This window comes from Trichoderma breve, chromosome 1 (genome assembly GCF_028502605.1).
Source record: "Trichoderma breve strain T069 chromosome 1, whole genome shotgun sequence".
Classification (NCBI taxonomy): Eukaryota; Fungi; Ascomycota; class Sordariomycetes; order Hypocreales; family Hypocreaceae; genus Trichoderma; species Trichoderma breve.
The window spans coordinates 2,841,090-2,858,730 of NC_079232.1; the positions used below are offsets into that span (position 1 = coordinate 2,841,090).

The following is a 17,641-nucleotide window of genomic DNA, read 5'->3' on the forward strand; positions in this document are numbered from 1 at the left end:
GCGCTCTGACCTTTTTTTCTTGTCCTTGTCCTGTTGTTATGGGATTGGCGAGTGGCAGCAAAGACTGGGGTTTATAGCCGGATTGTCGATTTGACGATTGGCGAAGCGGCGGCTGGGGGAGATTTGCTGAAGACGGAACAAACGAACCAAGGGCGACGAGAGGGTTGGAAGGGAAGAAGAAGAATCAAGAAAACCAAGAGCAAGAAGGAAAGAAAAATCAAGCGGGAAAGTCGAGGCAGAAAAAGGATTCCGGGCTGGGCCGGGGGGCGTGTATCAATTGGGCCACGGACGGCATAGGCATAGGCACATCGCGACATTTCCAGTCGAGGCGGCCGGATGTTCCTCACTCTCGCAGCGACGACGCAACGAAAAGGGCGGTACTCGCTTCCCGCGGCGAGCTGTGCGCGAACGGGCTTGTACAGGTACGAGCAACAGGTACGTGTACAGGTACGCTCCAGCTCTCTTTTTGCTCCGTAGTTTTCCAATTCTTTGATCGGAACACGGCATGCGCTGGACCCTGGCCGCTTTAGCGTCTCGGCCGGTACGTGCGGCGGTTCTTGGTCGCCAAGGTTTTTTTTCCTTTCGAGGCTTGCCCAGTCCTCTTTTTTTTTTCTTATTCTTTTTTTTTCCCTCTAGTATTAGTACTAGCTTTACTCGTGTTACTCTTTTGCTCTTAGCCCTTTCCCGCTCTCACTCGTTACTCGTTACTCGTTACTCGTTATTCCCTCTCCCTGCCTTTTTCGCCCAGGTTACCCGGGCGCCCCATGTGGGGAACTGGGACGGCGGCCAGAGCCAAGTCGCAGTGGGCTCGAGTCTCTTTTTTTTTTTTTCGCCTGCGCGAATTTTGCATCGCGCCGGCGTCTTGTCCCTGTAAAAGCTAAGCACGAAGTACCGTGCACTCTTTTGATGACCCCCCGACCGAAAGTCGACATCTCCGTGAGAGCCATTTGAATGTATTTCTACTTGTACTCTTTTTCGCCTGCACGGTTCACGGACCACGAAGCGGCAATAGCAATTGGGGGAGGAGGACCCCTGCTTGTGTAAGTCTTCAGCGGCATTGACGTCTTCACCTCCGTGTGACGCACCAGCCAGGAGGCAGTCCCGTTGTCCATGTATGTGGTCATGCTTCTCCGGACAGACAGACAGACAGGCAGTCGCATATAACGGGTATGTATTGGACCAAAGTACAGCTACAAGGCCGTGATTTTGCTGCAAGTACCCCGTACTTGATCCCGGCCAGCCATAATAACGGGGCACACACCACCACTCTCTGACGCCGGGCCTTGCGCGCGTATCAAGATGCGTGGGTGGCTTGATTGAGTGATATTCTGGAAACCGGCGATTGGCAATTAGCTAGGAAGCGGCAGCTCCTCCAAGAATTCCAGCTGCGACACTAAACCACTACTCCGCGGCTTCGGCTGCAACGGATATCGCTGCAATCGTTCAATCAGAGGGCGACAATTATGCCTAGCTGCGGTACTAATTGTCGTAGTGCCGTCCTGACTTATGCCTCTCTCCTTGCGTGTACATCATCCGGCGCCGGCTGCCTTGACCGAAATGCCGCTGCTTTTTTTCTCTCTCTCTTGGATCTACTTTTTTTTTTTTCCTAATCATGGACGCCTAGCTTCGCAACTAAAAAGCTAACTAAGATTGTAGCCATTGTTTCTCATCGCTAGTACTTACCTGTCACACCATGAAAAGTATTATGCTGGATTCTGTGTTATGTACTCCGTAGTAGGATATTATTTGTGGTTCTCCAATATCCGTACATAATACCCCATATAGACCCTTTTCATTATATTGCCAAAGATAGCCAGAACGATGCGTGCTTCTTTGTACTCCCGTACTTCTCTTACCGATACTGTCAGCTGCCTGTAACGGTATCCCAAGTATGGGGACGGGATTCCCATGCACCGACAATCGCCAGCAAGGAGCGGCCCTACTATCACGCCGGCCGGTGAAGGGCAGATAACAAGAGTCAGTCAGCCATACGAAGTACACGGCAACGCTACCTTTGCGTGTCAATGAGCCGCTACACGGGTCCTGTCGTTCAATTGGGCGTCGACACAAGTCACGGCAGTAAAAGGCAAACAGGTAATAAGCATGTACTTGGCACTGCCGTTCCGAATCGGCATAGCAAGACGCCCCAGTCATGCCCATCCATCCCATCCATCAGCGTCATTCCTCGTCCTCGCCGTCGCCGCTCAGCATTCAAACTACTACAGAACGAGTACAAGCAAGGCAAAGTACACCACCAACACACCGCCAGCGGCGGCAACGGCAGAGCAACACTATCCAGCCAAACCCAGCCTAGCCCGCAGCCGCAAATCCTGTTCCCGCCAAAGTGACAACGAAATCTGCCCTTTTCTGTTTGCGGCCACCGCATCCAGCGCAGCGCCTGTGCTCCACCCATCGCTGTGTCGCGACCCGGCAAGCCCGACAAGCAAAAAAGAAAAGAAAAAGCCCCCCCGGCTGAAAAATAAAAGCCGCTCCGTGGACTCCGGACAAAGCTCGCTGGTCGGCGGGACCGGCAAAAGCTCGGGAGTTGGACGGCCCTTCCTCTTTTGGGGCCGTGTTCGCTCGACTCAGGTTCTCTCTTGTAAGAGGGAAATAAGACAAAAAAAAAAGTGAGGCGGCAAGCAACCCATGAAAGAAAAAAATGGGTGCGAAAAGCGATTCCGGCGGCCGATTCCTTTTGCCCCCAGTCAGCGATCCCCACGCACCCCTTGCAATGATCAGCTACTCGGACGCACTGATTGGACGTGTCGTGTGCTTCTAGATTGTCTGCTGGCGTCGCCCTTTCGCGTCCAAGACGGGGGAACTGGCGCTGCCCTCGGCCAATGACCTCATGCTGCTTCTGGTACCCCGGCCTTGGCACCGAAGCAACGAATGTAGCGGCATGATTAGCTTGTACCGTACATGTACGAGCTGCAGCTTCTCCGTACACACGTCGGTGGTGCTCCGTACTTGATACTACTGCTGGTAGACTTCAACTTGCCCGTCTCCATCGCATTGGGTCGCCTCATCTTAAAAACACCAGTCAGGTCGTGCTTCTAGAGCCATTTTCATGTCGAAATCGGGCATAGACTCTTCGTCCATGCGTCCCTCTCCCATCGTTGCATGTACTATAACAAAACTAGACCCCGTCAGATGGACCTCTAGAAGCCAACCTTAATCGCAGTTCGCCCCCTTCCCAAAGGATCCAAGAAACGAGAGATATAGGCCAATGTTCCCTCTCGGAGAAGCGACCCAGGCGGTCAACCCTTCTCCACGACTTCTAGACTTTTTTCATTCACCGCGGGCGGGTATCGTGGAGAAGACCGGATATCGATATCCGCGCATATCGGAGAAAACTGATGCAGGTACTTCGTCCGCGCTGCTGCTAGCACCTGGTACTAGTACCAGTGGACATGTTATTGCTGCGTTGTTTTCTCCATGGACCGCGCCAAATCCGGTACAGTCGGTTCCTCCGGTAATGAGCTCTCCTGCCTAAAAGTACGGGGCCAATTGTTTAATAATAATTTGGGCGGCCCAGCTGGAGAGCGATTTTTGGGCCTGATATCTCGGTGGAATTCCGTTGATATGACAAGGCGGAACGGACGTCTTATTTTTGGGCTGCTGTTGGTTTTGGCGAATGGTACTAATAAGCTGACGAGAAGCATTGCTTTTTGCCCTTTTGGCCCCCCCTCCCCTTTCTTGGTTCCTCCCTTTTGAGAAGCCGTCATCATCAGGAATCTCAGCCTGCGAGTTCAGACACACGACCCCTTTGCGATATTATCTGCACCGGCAGCGGCGTCGAGATACGCATGCAATTCCCTCGTTGCCCAACCGAACGGCAGTGCGTCTTGCGAGTCACGTGACGAGATCTCATCGCGCGGCCCTGTCAGCTTCAACCTTGTCCCGAGCTCTGTTCAGCCGATGATACGCAGCTGAGGCTGAGTTGCCCTGCATAGGGAATAATACCTCATGGAATAAGGCGTACAGCGCATCAGAGTCGGTGGCATCGAATGAGCGAAAAGGCTCGGAAATTCGTCCAGGCAGCTTCGATCCCTCGGGATGGTCTGGGATAAGCTTCAGCTAATGGGCCGTACCGATGCTCTACGTTGGGTGCCTTGCGGGAGATGCTCATGCGACGACAAGCTCCCCTGCCTAGAAGACATTCGATGCCGGCTTTACATGGCCCAGCCCAGAACGCAACATCCAGAGAGGACCAGTAGATTCTTGACCCGTCTTTGCTCATCTATTTCTGTGTCACCCATCAAAGGAAAACCCTCTCCAATAGAAGCGCGGAGATGCGTGATGCTGTGCCGGAGATGCACCACGTGAGTGAGACAGCTATTGATCCGCCGACGTAATGCATCCACGTGAGGTCCGCTATTGAAGGGCGCCCAAGCCAACTTTCCATGGTTGAAACTCTGTGATGGATTCAAACAAACCATCTAAAAAATACCCTACAGGACTATGCATATCTATATCCTACATTAAAGAAGCCGAATCTTTCAGTACATACATGGTTTCTGCGTCTTTCGTGATTCCGCCCTAGTACCGTATTTCTCTCCCCCTCCATCAAAGCTCGACTGAGCTCTCATTCCCCTCCCATCGTCATCCCGAACATGGCCAGCGCATGGCTAGCCCGCGTGCGGCGCCTCAACGCCCATAACCTGACGACATTTCGAGATGCGCCCCTGGCCGAGATATCCGGCTCTCTGGGCGATTTGGGCACCCTGCTTCCCCTGATGATCGCCCTCGCGGCCAAGGGGTACATCGACCTGGGCTCGACGCTCGTCTTTTCCGGCGTCTTCAACGTCCTCACCGGAGTTGTCTTTGGCATCCCCTTGCCCGTGCAGCCCATGAAGGTATGTCATGTCCAAGTACTACTGCTATTACTACAGTAGCTTGCTGTACTCGTACGAATATGTATGCCGTGTGGAGCATTCTTTACCCCCTAGATTTAGACCTCGGTACTTGATACGATACTCCGTATACATGCCTACATACATACACACATACATGACTGTCTTCTTATCTTCCCAGGGAGCCTTACTTGTTTGCTAATCCTCTTCCCGCCTCATGCGGGTACTTAGGCCATCGCCGCGGCCGCCATCTCGGCGCGCGAGAATCCGTCCATGAGCGTCGTTGTCGCGGCTGGACAATGGGTTGGCGCGGCAGTTCTCATCATGAGCGTGACGGGCTTGCTGCGAACAGCTGTAGCCGTCGTGCCCATCCCCGTAGTCAAGGGGATCCAACTCGGGGCGGGCCTCTCCCTCATCATCGGCGCTGGCTCGTCGCTGCTGCAGCCCCTTCACTGGGTCCTCCCCGTGCTGGATAACCGCATATGGGCGTTGGTGGCATTCCTCGTTCTGGTATTTACGCAGAACATGCCTCGCTTCCCTTACGCCTTGAGCTTCTTCCTCCTGGCTCTTGTGCTGGCCCTCGTCCAGGTGCTCGTCTCCCATCAGAGCTTACCGTGGTTCCATGTGTGGCACCCGCACTTTGTGCTTCCCTCCTGGGTTGGAAGCGGAGACGCTCCGGCCTTGTGGATGGCCATAGGGCAGCTTCCCCTGACGACTCTCAACTCCATCATTGCGGTGAGTGCGTTGGCTGCTGACCTGCTGCCGGACCTGCCAACCCCGTCCGTCACCTCCATAGGCCTGAGCGTGGCGCTCATGAACCTCACCGGCACGTGGTTTGGAGCCATGCCAGTCTGTCACGGCGCCGGAGGTCTTGCTGCTCAATATCGCTTCGGCGCACGCAGCGGAGCCAGCGTAATCCTGTTGGGGCTGTTGAAGATCTTTCTGGGGCTGTTGTTTGGGAGGACACTCGTCAATCTGTTGACGCAATATCCAAAGAGCTTGCTCGGCGTCATGGTGGTGGCTGCTGGGTTGGAGTTGGCCAAAGTCGGCCATACCTTGAACCAAGGAGCCCCTGATCTCTGGCATGTGTCTGCTAGTCACGGGGATCATGAGGCAGGCTTGAGGCAGCATCGACATCTATCGGATGAAGAGCGCCTCGAAAGATGGACAGTCATGCTAGTGACAACGGCCGGCCTCCTCGCATTCAGGAATGATGCGGTTGGCTTCTTGGCCGGCATGCTCTGCCACAGCTCATATAGACTCTCAGAACGATTCGTGAGCTGGAAAAGCCGTCGATCTATCATCTCAAGCGAGCGTTCACCATTACTATGACGAAGCTGTCATAAATAAGGACTGGGAAAGGGCCGTCTAAATTGAATAATTAATTAATGATTAATGTCTATCCTCTCCCAAGTTGCCTATTTCCTCACACGCATCCCAAGTTTCATATCTCATTCTTCGCCAGCGAAGTGTATTTTTTTGGGTTTAGATTATAGTCATCGTTCCTTATAAGAGATCACGTCGGCTTATCCTGGAACAGCTGCTTGGAATATCTGTGTCCCGGCCAGCTTTTGTAGTGCTCCTCATGGCTTTCTTTGACCTTGCTCAAGAGAGCCAACCGGCAAAAGGCGAAAAGTCCGCCACAGACCACGAGCGAAGCTCCTTCAGCAATGGCAGTGATGCGGGCTGTAATGCTCCAAGTGCCGTGTTGTTGAGAGTATACGCCAATGAGTGTCGACACCAACCCAGCCAGGGAGTTGGTCATGCCCGGCAAGAACAGCTTGTTCACGATCCAGACGTAGTTTTTCGCGTGGAGGATGGTGAGAGTGAGCATGCCGATGGCGGAGATGCCACACATTACGGCTGCGATGACGAGGAGGGGAATGTTCTTGATGCTCTTTACGAGGAGCTTAGCGGCTTGGTCTGAAAATGTATGGTCGTTGTCACCCTGCTTCGCAACCGAGGCCTGGAGACTTGTGAACGTTCCGGGGAAGACGAGGAATCCTGCCAGCAGGAGCCAGACGAATACGGAGGCGAGAATGTTGTGCAGCAAAGGAATGTCGTCCTGCTGGAGGAGCATCTGGACATAGCGAGAGTGTTCGGAGTTGGCATGCTTGAGGCTCGGCTTTTGGGTGTTGGAGTTTGGAGAGCTGGAGGATTGGAGATGAAAGGGCCGGGGGTATCGACCGGGGCGATGAATCTGGATCTCGAATCTCGGCATCTTGTTTTCTTGTTTTTCCTCGACTTGGTTTATAGAAAATGAATGTGTAATTGATAAATGGATCTGATAAGAAGAAAAATGACACCTCTACTGCTACCGAAAAATGGAAAGAAAAGGAAAATGCTGCACAACGAAACAAACCGGCGGCATGGCCTCGAATATATGATATGCCGCCTACCCTCGAGTACAAACGGAGGCCTGACCAACAAGCCTTACTTCGTGTTCACTTTTTTGTGCTGCGGCGTTTCAGGACGCCATTGGCAATCAGCGAAGCATACTTGCAACAGTGTTCAGCCCCTTGACCGTGGCGCCAACTCTATCAATGTCTGAGAACGCTTCCTGTGTTACTTGCACAGAGTGAGCCCTTTGAGTGGCCGTGGTGATGCCAGTTCTGTTACATTAGCCGCTCATGAACCACTTTTAGCAGCTGAGGTGAGTGAGACAGCGAATCAGACGGCGGGATTAAAATAGCCGACCAATGGACGGATGGATGGCTGCCGTATTCCTGAGGAGCGAGGGAGAGAAAAAGCTTGGAGCGAGTGAGTTTGAACTGACGGAGCTGCAAGATAACAATATGAGGCTTTGTACTGCGAATTGATGCCATTGTTCAACGAGCTACAAGTTGGCCGTTTGGATGTTAAGAGGGACGAGGAAAACAGGTACCGCTAGAGCAGGTACAAGCAGCAGCACTAAAACGGATAGCTCGGAGAAGTGTCAGGCATGTACCTAGGCAAGCAAGTACATTTGCCGTGCATTAGATCAGGTCTCGTCATTGTTTTGCATACAAACTGCGTACCTAAAGTTCACGGGATGCTACTAGTAGGATATACCACGAGGGAAGAGAGATAAGCATATTCATTCACCTTTGTCATCTATAACTCGTATTCTTATTGTGCTAGGGAATAAGAGAAAAAAAAAAGACGATGCATCTTGAAGAATGGCCTGAACAGGTACCCAGTATCTACATCTAGAAGCCTCAATACGATCAAGTACTCACTGTAGCAGGTGCGCGGTGATACAGCTTGCCCAAATTACGAGCACGTAGATGCGCACCGCTAGAATGAGTCATCGGCTGGCATCTATTGCCTGAACGAAACAAGAGCAAAAACAAAACAAAACAAAACAAACACCCCTCAAGGCAAAGAAGAGCCAAACGGCTCAACAGGAACCGAACCGAAACGGAGCGCATCAACGCGGGGAACCGACAATCGCCTTAGCAAACGCCCAAAGTTTTCCCTGCTGGGCCTCTTTATTTTTTTTCCCGGGCCTGCTCTTAGCGGCTAGAGCGACCCGGAACTGGTGAGGAGGCTCCAGAAAGGCTTCGCCTCCAGCCAATCAGCGGGCCGGATCGCGCCTGTGACCCTCCCCGGCAATCGCGCCAGAAAGTTCAAAGACAAAGAAGAGGCTGCAAAAGGATCGCAGCTTCTGCTCTGGACGCCCGTTGTCGAGGTCCGCCTGCAGAAGACGAGCAGCAAATCGGCCAGCCCAAGACGCCCTCGCCCGGAGAGGCCTTCTCTCGTCTCTCGGTCGACACGCAGCGATTCGCAGCCCTGGCGAAGGAGCTGTTGCAGCCAGCCAGCAGCGATGACTTCGTCCAGCGCCCTCAGCCTCGACGGCCATCACCATCACCATGCCAATCCCGCCGCCCACGCATCAGCACCAGCCGCAGCTTCCACGACTCCAGCGCCTTCGCTAGCTGCTGCCACTGAGCGACTGTCCGACGATTCAAGGCCGGGAGCTGCTTCGACGCTGCCCGGAGCCGTGCAAGAGCCGGCGCAAGAGCCTGGACGGGAGCCTGAGCTTGAGGCCGGGTCCGCGATGGAAGCCTCAACCGGCGACAAGAACCCGTCATCCGGTCCTCAGCCTGGTCTTCAAGGCGGAGATGGACCATCACTTGCTGATACAACACCGACAGCAACAGCAGCACCAACTACCGTACCTGCAACATCAACAGCGACGTCATCAGCGCCCCCGACAAATTCCGCTTCGGCTGCGCCCATACAACAGACGCCTGCATCAACAGATATCCCAGCAACCTCATCATCTGCAGATCCCAACATAAATCAACAGACGACTCCGACGGTGCCGCCTCCAATAGCCGACGCTGGTGTCAAGACCGACAGCGGCATGGAGCCACCCGTTACACCAACACCAAACATCTCTGGAACCGCTGGCTCTGGCGAGCCGAAAGATAAAATTTCTTTGGTGGAAAACGGGAGCGAGGACGTTACAATGGTGGATGCTCCTGTTGCCAGCGCGGCTACCGCAGCAGCAGCTGAAGCGCCGCTCCCAACATCCACAGTGCAGACTGCTCCGGTGGCTACGACAGAGCAAATCCAGCCTTCGACGTCCTTCACACAACAGGCCGCCGCTATAGACCATCGTCATGCATACATGATGATGGCTTTGGCCTCCATGTCAGCGGCACCACCCGCCATGTCCCCGCCGCCTACCGTAACTCCGTCTCAGATGACCCTGCCAAATCTCATGGGAGATGGGTACTTTGGCGCGGGCGCCGCTAATAGCCTACGGCAGGCTGACCCCGACATGGGTCTCGAGTCCTTTGCTCGTGTAGAGTTTGCCGACAGTGTCTTTCAGATGACCACTTACGCCGTCATCATCGGCCGTGACCAGCGAGCTCTGGAACAAGCCAGGCGTGATGGAAAGCGTGCTGATGAGTATCAGCGGCGAGTCGAGGACAACGCCAGCAAGGGGCTTCCGCCGCCATCCCCCCTGGCTCATGATCGTCACAAGTTTAGTAAATCCTATGTCAGTGAAGAGGGTGGCATGCTGGGCCCGGAATCAGATAGCGAAGAAAACGGGCGTCCAGCAAAGCGGCGCAAGACCAGCACGACAGGATCATCACAGCAAAACGAAGCCGAGAATCCCCAGGACAGCGTCATATCAAACCGTCAATACGTCTCACATACCCCAGGAGCAGCTGCCGTCGACTTGGCCTCATTAAGGCCGTCCCCTTGGCATGTTCCATTTATTGGTATCCACTCTCCCGGCCCAAACATTGCAAGCAAAACCAAAGCCATATCCCGGGAACATCTAAAAATTGCCTATAATCAAGACGAGGGCGTGTTTGAAGCAATCCCTCTGCACAAGAACGGCTTTTTCTGCGAGGACGTGCACTACAAGAGCGAAAAGGTCGTTTTAAAGTGCGGAGATCGCCTTCAGATCAAGGATGTTGGCTTCAGATTCATTATCAACGGCGTGGAGAGAGGAAGGACCGGCGCAGAAGAGTATCAGGAAGAAGATGCCAAAAAGAAGCGGCATGCTCACGGCGGAAAGAGTATGAGCTTCGACTTTGAACAATCACATGGCAATGGTCAGATTCAAGATACGAGTGATGAGTTGTCAGATGTGGATGTCAGCCCGGCGGAATTGTCCGACTTTGGTGGGGATGATGAGGAGGAGGGAGAGGAAGAGAGAGTTGAAGAAGAAGGAGAGGAGGAAGAGGAAGAGGAGGAAGAGGGCGACGATGACGATGAAGAGGGCGATGCAGATGTGCCTGAAGCATCCATTGAAGGCGATTCTGAAATTAAGGATGAAGGAGAGGCTAATAACGACCTTTCTATGCCACAGATTCCCAGAAAGAGGGGCCCTGGCAGGCCACCCAAGAACGGTATCATGTCAAAGAGAGAACAGCGCTTGCTTAAGAAGCAGCAGCAAGAAATGGCCAAGAAGACGCTGCCTCAAGCACCGCCGGTTGAGCCGCCTATCAAGCGCAAAGTCGGACGGCCACGGAAACACCCCTTGCCCGAAGACGGAGTCGACCGTCCAGAGAAGCGCAAGTACAAGCCTCGGAAGCCCAAGAATGAGGACGGTGCCGAAGGCTCCGATGCAGAGAGACGAGCAAGAGAGAAGAAGGAGAAGAAGGCGCGGCCCAAGTCGCCGCCCCTCGAGCTCAAGATTGAAGATTACACCGAGGAGCAACTCCAGAAGCCCAACAAGAATTATGGTGTTCTTATCGATGAAACGTTGACAGCGGCAGGCCCTGACGGTCTCACATTGAAGCAAATCTACAAGAGAATTTGCCAAAGATACCCGTGGTTTTATTTCCACACCGAGACAAAGGGATGGGAGAGCAGCGTTCGCCATAACTTGATTGGGAACGAGGCGTTTAAGAAGGATGAGACGACAAATCTGTGGTCTCGAGTACCTGGTGTTGAGTTGGATGCTGGCAAGAAGAGGAAGGCATCCTCTCCGGATCGGGGACTGGCGGCAGCGCAGGCATATGGACATTACTCGTATCCGTACGCCGCACAACACATGGCTCCTGGGGCACATCCTGGCTATCCCCCAGGCCAAGCACAAGCTCCGGGATACCAAGCACCTGCATATGCTGTACAGCCGAGCCACGCGGCGCGCCCAGTGCAGTATGGCGCGTCACAGTCACCCCCTGGACACCAACCAGTTCAACCAGCCGGGGGCGCTCCGCCTCCGGCTCCGATACAGTTGCCAGGATATGGTCCGCCAGCAGCCCCGGCTCGCCCCCAGCTGGGGTTGCCACAACCTGGAGCATACAGCTCGCCGTATGCGTCAAGGCCTCCTCCATTGGCAAGCCCAGCTGTTAAAGCTGAGGACAGCGGTGCTGGTGTACCGGCTGCTGCTATTGCGCCCGGCCAGCAGCCACCCCGAATAATCATTCCGGCGGCCACCACTGAATCAAAGGCGGCAGTTTCAGGTGCTGTACCGGCATCTCAACAGACGACCACGCAAGCCGCTGCTCACCCACCACAATCTCGAGCATCAGCCACACCTGCCCGGCCGATCATCGAACCGCGTCTCCTCACCGCAGTCGTCGGCCTCAAAAATGGCTTGGTGGAAAACCTTAGAAAAGCTGGCAATCCCAAGGCCGAGGCCATCGTCATGTCAGCTCTGAACAGGTGCATTGGACTCAAGAAAGAGGCTACTGAGAACGACAAGATGGAAGCGATCTGTATCAAGGGAATCCGGCAGGTCATCGATGGCTTCACCAAGGGTAAAAGCCCCACGCCCGGCAGTTCGACCGCGTTGCCGACAGACACACCACCTGTTTTCGAATCCAAAGTGTTGGCTGCCCTGAACGGCCTCAAGGATGCTTCTGTCAATGCAATCAAGGCAGGCCTAGGTGAGGCCAAGGCCGAGGCTGTGACTCTGTCTGCCATCGATCGTGTCATTGGCCTTGCAGATGCGAGCATCATGCCCAAAGCTGCCGAAGGCGAGCCGGTGAGCAACTTTGAAGGAGTCGAGCAGCATCTCATGAAGTCGATCCGACAGCTCCTCCAGGGCATGAACCAAAAACTACAAGGTGATTGATTCATGGAAAGGTTATAGGTGTCAAAGATGTGTTTGAGAGGAGCATGGGGGTTAATGACTAGGGGAGGATTGATGTAGGATTTTGATGAATGGGGATGAGCCAATCATTTGTACAAAGGCTGTGCTGTCTGTTGCAGGGGGTGGGAGTTTACGGGGCACAAAAATGAACTGCTGGGGGGCGTTTCGGCCACTAGATGAAAAGGACTGACACGGGTATACATATTTTTTGCCGTCTTTTGTCTGGGGCCATGGCTTGATGCAAGCCCCTATATAATATGGTAGCGTCTTCTTTTTTTTTTTTCATCTCCGCCTTTCTATTAATGAATATGAGTGGGAGTCGTAACTGCATTTCGGGCTTGGATCGAAGTGATTGTCAAGCTGATGTTGATGATGTTGGTGATGTTGATGTGGCTAACTGTGAATCTTGTACTTTGTTTAAACCAGGGTACAGTGTATGTCAAAGCAATGGTTAGCTAATAGTTAATACTCTAGGTGATACAATTATGTGAAATGAAGGATTATTAGGAGAAGGTACTGTGGTAATAATGTTTCTGCCAGTTGCTACTGTCCGAGAGCACAAGAACTGATTTATACGTCATTTTATTTTGACTCTCCCCTGGTATTTCTCTCGTACATTCTAGTATTTCCAGTATCTCTAGCATTTCTAGTATCTCTAGTATTTCTCGTAATGGAAAAATATACCTCTATAGATGCTACTTATCTATATGCGTACAATATAATAACTGCCCAGACATGACACATTCATAGCCTCCCTCCCTACCACAGTATATAGTCCAGATTTAGGATACTGCTACTACACCAAGTAGCCACTCCTTAATGAAAGAAAATGAAAAAAAAAAAAGACATCAGGTAGAATCTCATCAATTAGTGTTGCGTACTAGAAAGAGAGAGAAAACGAAATCTTCCATAGAAAAAGCTCTAGAACAACACCTCCCCTTCCAATCAACCCTCTCTTTCCCATTCATTCATTCCATATAAAACAACCTTTCCTCACTTTGTGGGAACTTTTCTTTTTTTCTGCTTCTGCTTCTTCTTCCTGTTCTCTACTTGCCTCCTTCTCTCTCTCGTCTTGCCCAGCACTGCACACGCCTCCACGCAGCGCCAAATTTAAATAACACTAGGAAAAAAGGGGGGGAAACGCAAAAAGACACACACACACAAAGACAAAAAACAGGCAAAGAAATTCCCTTCCCAAGCGCACTACTCCCTTTCCCAACATTCTACTCCCTTCTCATCGAAGTGCAAGGGGGAAAAAAGCAATTGGGGAGATTCGAGCAGGAAAAGCATCTTGAAAATAGATGATTGCAGCAGTTCGATTTCTCGCCATGACGGCGATTGTAGCAGCAATTAGCTTATATTAGCTGACTTTTTCTCTCACCAGAAACAGGCGAGTCTTGACGCATGCAAAAGAGGACCGAAAAAAAAACAAGCGAAAGAATCAATAGATGGATATATAGACACGCTTCCCCCCTTTCAAGCAAGAAAATAACTCGAGAGAAACAAGTAAGAGCAGAGAAGACAGCCCCCAATCGTCCCCAGAAAAAAAAGGGGGAGACGAAGAAATAGAACAAAAGTATTAAAAAGGCAAGAGAAAAATAAGTGATCAAAGGTTCTCATCATCGAGTCTTTCTCATTTGGCTGTCAAAGCCATTCTCATATCAAATTTCCGAGTGTTTAAAAAATATTTCCTTCTGGCGAAATCGCCCTTCATGATACGTTGAGATTTCATTTCCTCCCTTTTCTTCAAGCCCCTCCTCCGTCGTACGGTAGCGCGCGTGCTCTATGTGCTCAAGGGCGAGAAAATTCGAGTCTTCTTCCGCCGTAATGCGCTCTATGCACTCAATGGGGAGAAGGTACTGTCCTTGTCGCCAAAATTGACGTCTAAGCGAGCGCCATCAATCTTGAGAGCTGCCAGCTTGTCTGCGCTATCCGCTTCACCGTCTTGTGCCGCCATCTGGCTATCTTCAAAGCCCGGAGGGCGATGGCGCATCTGTTTCGCCTTGGCAAGGGATATTGTCTTTTGCTGATACGTCGTGGTGATTGGTTGGGTGTCATCCCGCTCGATCGTTGACTTCATCAAGGCAGCCATCCAAAGACGGCCCTGCTTGAGGTTTGGCACAGCAAAGTAGTGAACCGTCGGCTTGGTGAAGCTGACGCCCTTGGATAGGCCCGCTCGCGGTGGGACTAGTTTGAAGATGAACATGGTATCGTCACCCTTGTCCACACCTGCACCATCATCGCCTGCGGGACTGCTGTGACTGCCTGGCATGCTTGGCCCGCCGCCTGCACCAGTTAATGTAGCATGTAGTCCGGTCAGCCTCTCGTTATCGGCCGGCAGTACACGGTGGAATGAGATGTCAATAAGGCCCTTTTCTTGGTCGTCGTCTTCAGAGTAGTAATAAGCAAGTCGGCGTCCCTTGAGAACAAAGAATCGAGGCTTCCATGTTGTCATCAGGTTGGAGCTCTTCTTCTTCATCCAGCCGTAGTAATCGGCGTCCTTCATGGCCACTTGCGGCGATATTTTCAGTAGGCCCTGAGTGTAGGCGCTTGTTTCCTTCTTGCCCTTCTTTCCGCCCTTCTTGTTGCTCGGAGCCGTTGCTGTGACGGGACTCTTGAGGCCTTCATGAGAGTCGAGATCGAGGCTTTGTCCTGCTGAAGCAGTGCTGGATCCTGTTCGTACGGGGGAAGGCAAGGGCGGCTCATTAGTCGATAGATCAGCTGATCCACCACCCTTGGATCTCTCAAATGTGAGCTTATCCGAAATGGCTCGCATTGCTGGTCGAGTGGCTTTGCCGACTGGTTTGGTCACTGATGAGAGCCAGTCGGCACTGAGGCCCTGGGCCCTGCCGACAATGGGCGATGATTCCGTCTGGGTAGGGCTGACTACAGTATCCAGCTTGGTGACGGCGGGAGCAGGTCCATCCTTGGCTGGGGGCGGTGGGCGAACAGAATCGGTCGTATTCGTGGAGGCATTTCGTTTGTGGGGAGTCGGTTGGATGCCATAGTATTTCTGAGCGGCAGACGGCGCTCCATCCCGGAAAGAATCGACGCTACCGTATCTGGAGTGTCGGGAGAGGGCGGTTGCGCTACGTACTCTCTGCTCGTCCGCGTAGCTCTGCTGAGTCCCGTAGTTAGCGCTATCACGTTTCCGCAAGACATTGCGCTTCCGTCCATCTACCTCAGTGCCGGAAAAGTAGCCTCGGTCCAGCTCGACGGCTGAGTCCTGCAAATCTTGTTCGGATACGCCTAGCATTTCTTGTAGTCCCGTGGAGGAGAGCGGTCTTTGAGAAGTCTGCGAGACAGCGCCGCCCAAGGTCCAGTTTCGATCAAAGGAAGGCTGTTTCTTATGCACGCCATCACCACCGGCAGAGAGATTCGCGTTTGCCGATACCTTGGGCACCGTCGCATTGGAGCCTGGAAGGCGGAATTCGGTCGATGAGTGTCGTCGTGAGTGGTTGAGGTCCCGAATGGAAGCTGCCGACGGCCGCTTGAGGTGTGTACGTGATGGGCTCTCCTGAGTGCCATTTGTTGGGGTCATATGAGCGGCTGGAGAGGCCTTGTTAGATGACTGAGCCAGGGACAGGCGCCTAGCCTGGACGGAGGTGGGTCGTGATATTGAGTTCCCTGTCAGGGTGCTCGTTCGACTTCTCGTCCGTTTCGCGTCCTCGGATCCGCCATCGCTGCCGCGCGTATGCGTGGCGCGCCTTGAATCTGGTTCGTCGACACTAACCTCATCTTGGAGAGCCTTAATCTTCTGCCACGTTTTAAGGCGGCGGCCGACGGAGCCTAGGTCGAAATCCTTGATGAACAGGGAGCTCTGATCCATGCTTAATAACACTTCGCCGGAAATTTCCTGGTCCCTAAAAACTTCGCAGTGGTGCTTCTCCACGCCCTCAGTAAAGAGATATTCGGCCACGTCGTCTGGGGACCAGGCCTCCACCTCGGCGCGACTATGTACTGCCTCTTCTTCTTCGTCCGTCTCTTCTCCTTGGATATACGACATTCGGTGGTCAATCGCAACGCTGTACTCGCTGCCGGAGTCTGTGGCGGCAGCGTTGCCATGACTGGTGCCAGGCGGTGACTGCAAATGAGTAATGTGCTCGTTGATAACGTTCAAAGTCTCATTTAGAAACTCGTCCTGTCCCGTGCTGTCAAGGCCGGAAACAGGCGATCCTGTGCCACCCAGACCAGACACAGGAGCTGATTCAGCTTTGACCAGATGCGATGGCAAAGCAGATGGCATCGCGCTTGAAGACAGAGGTACGGTAGATGTACTGGCCGAAGCAAGATTACTCGCGGTGCCTTGGAGGGATGCTTCTTGTGTAACCTCCACCAAGGGTGACAGCGGTTGCGAAGCAACGAAGGCAGGAGTCGAGGTTGGGTTCGAAACGGCTCTTGGGTTCGGTCGGGTATAGACTAGCGAATTAGCCAGTTAGCAGAAGATTCATCCATCAAGTGACGTGTACTTAAAGCGACGCACCTTCAGGGAAGAGGCCAGTATTATTGTTCGCGACGTGCCGACCCAGGAACCATCCATCACCAAACTCGTCGTCTCGTTCTAGTAACTCGACCCGGTCTCCCTTCTTGAGGCTCAGCTCATCCGAGCTGCGGGCAATAAAGTCGTCTGCATCAATAAGAAAAGGATTAGTAGTTGGAATCTCGGCGCATTGCCTTGCGGGGGGAGTACGAAGACGTACGGATCACCATCAAGACGTCGCCCACGTCGGGCCGGGAAGGCCCATCGTTTGCTCGCGACGCCATTGTCGTCGACACTTGTTTCGATCTGAATGGACTCGATGGAGGAGAAGAGTCGATGCGCTCGCAGAGTCTTGTCTCTGTCGTTGCCCGGCTCGCCACCCCTTTGAAGCCGCTTGGACCTCGTCGAGCTTCCGGGGACGGAGGAGGCGAGGGCTGGGAAGTGCGGGCGGTTCGCCTTGTGCGCCGCCGTATTCAGCGACCAAGAGCAAGAGGGCTGTGCCGACAGGATTGAAGCTCGGCTAGGGGATGATTGGACGGCTTGGTGGTTGAAGTCGGGTTGCAAGAGAGGACTTTAGCGTGCTGTGGTACGATTGGGCGGGCTGTGGTTAGTGGGCGGGATGCACGCGGCGAATCGCAGGGGCGAACAAGATCTGGTAGGTCGGTGATAGAGCATGTCGCACCGAATCCGGAGTACCTGTACCTGACTGTGCCGCATTCCTGTCGGCGACTAACTAGTACCTTGTACCTGGGACTGGCACCG

At 53.2% G+C, this 17,641-nt stretch overlaps 4 protein-coding genes across 4 annotated transcripts; 2 read left to right on the forward strand and 2 right to left on the reverse strand.

Moving 5' to 3' along the window:
* Nucleotides 1–4,613: 4,613 nt before the first annotated feature.
* T069G_00884 (molybdate transporter of MFS superfamily domain-containing protein) lies at nt 4,614–6,185 on the forward strand (the record flags this gene model as incomplete). The annotated part of the gene is made up of 2 exons (XM_056168094.1): nt 4,614–4,856; nt 5,085–6,185. 2 exons carry the CDS (start codon nt 4,614–4,616, stop codon nt 6,183–6,185), a joined length of 1,344 nt encoding a protein of 447 aa, XP_056033410.1.
* A 184-nt stretch (nt 6,186–6,369) lies between these two features.
* On the reverse strand, nt 6,370–7,074 carry T069G_00885 (uncharacterized protein; the record flags this gene model as incomplete). The annotated part of the gene is made up of 1 exon (XM_056168095.1): nt 6,370–7,074. One exon carries the CDS (start codon nt 7,072–7,074, stop codon nt 6,370–6,372), a length of 705 nt encoding a protein of 234 aa, XP_056033411.1.
* Nucleotides 7,075–8,658: 1,584 nt separating this feature from the next.
* Nucleotides 8,659–12,381, forward strand: T069G_00886 (forkhead domain-containing protein; the record flags this gene model as incomplete). Its single annotated transcript, XM_056168096.1, has 4 exons — nt 8,659–8,941; nt 8,990–11,427; nt 11,476–12,085; nt 12,134–12,381. The coding sequence occupies 4 exons, from the start codon at nt 8,659–8,661 to the stop codon at nt 12,379–12,381; spliced, it is 3,579 nt and encodes a 1,192-aa protein (XP_056033412.1).
* Nucleotides 12,382–14,233: 1,852 nt separating this feature from the next.
* On the reverse strand, nt 14,234–17,163 carry T069G_00887 (SAM domain (Sterile alpha motif) domain-containing protein; the record flags this gene model as incomplete). Its single annotated transcript, XM_056168097.1, has 4 exons — nt 14,234–15,994; nt 16,133–16,818; nt 16,883–17,026; nt 17,100–17,163. 4 exons carry the CDS (start codon nt 17,161–17,163, stop codon nt 14,234–14,236), a joined length of 2,655 nt encoding a protein of 884 aa, XP_056033413.1.
* Nucleotides 17,164–17,641: the final 478 nt, after the last annotated feature.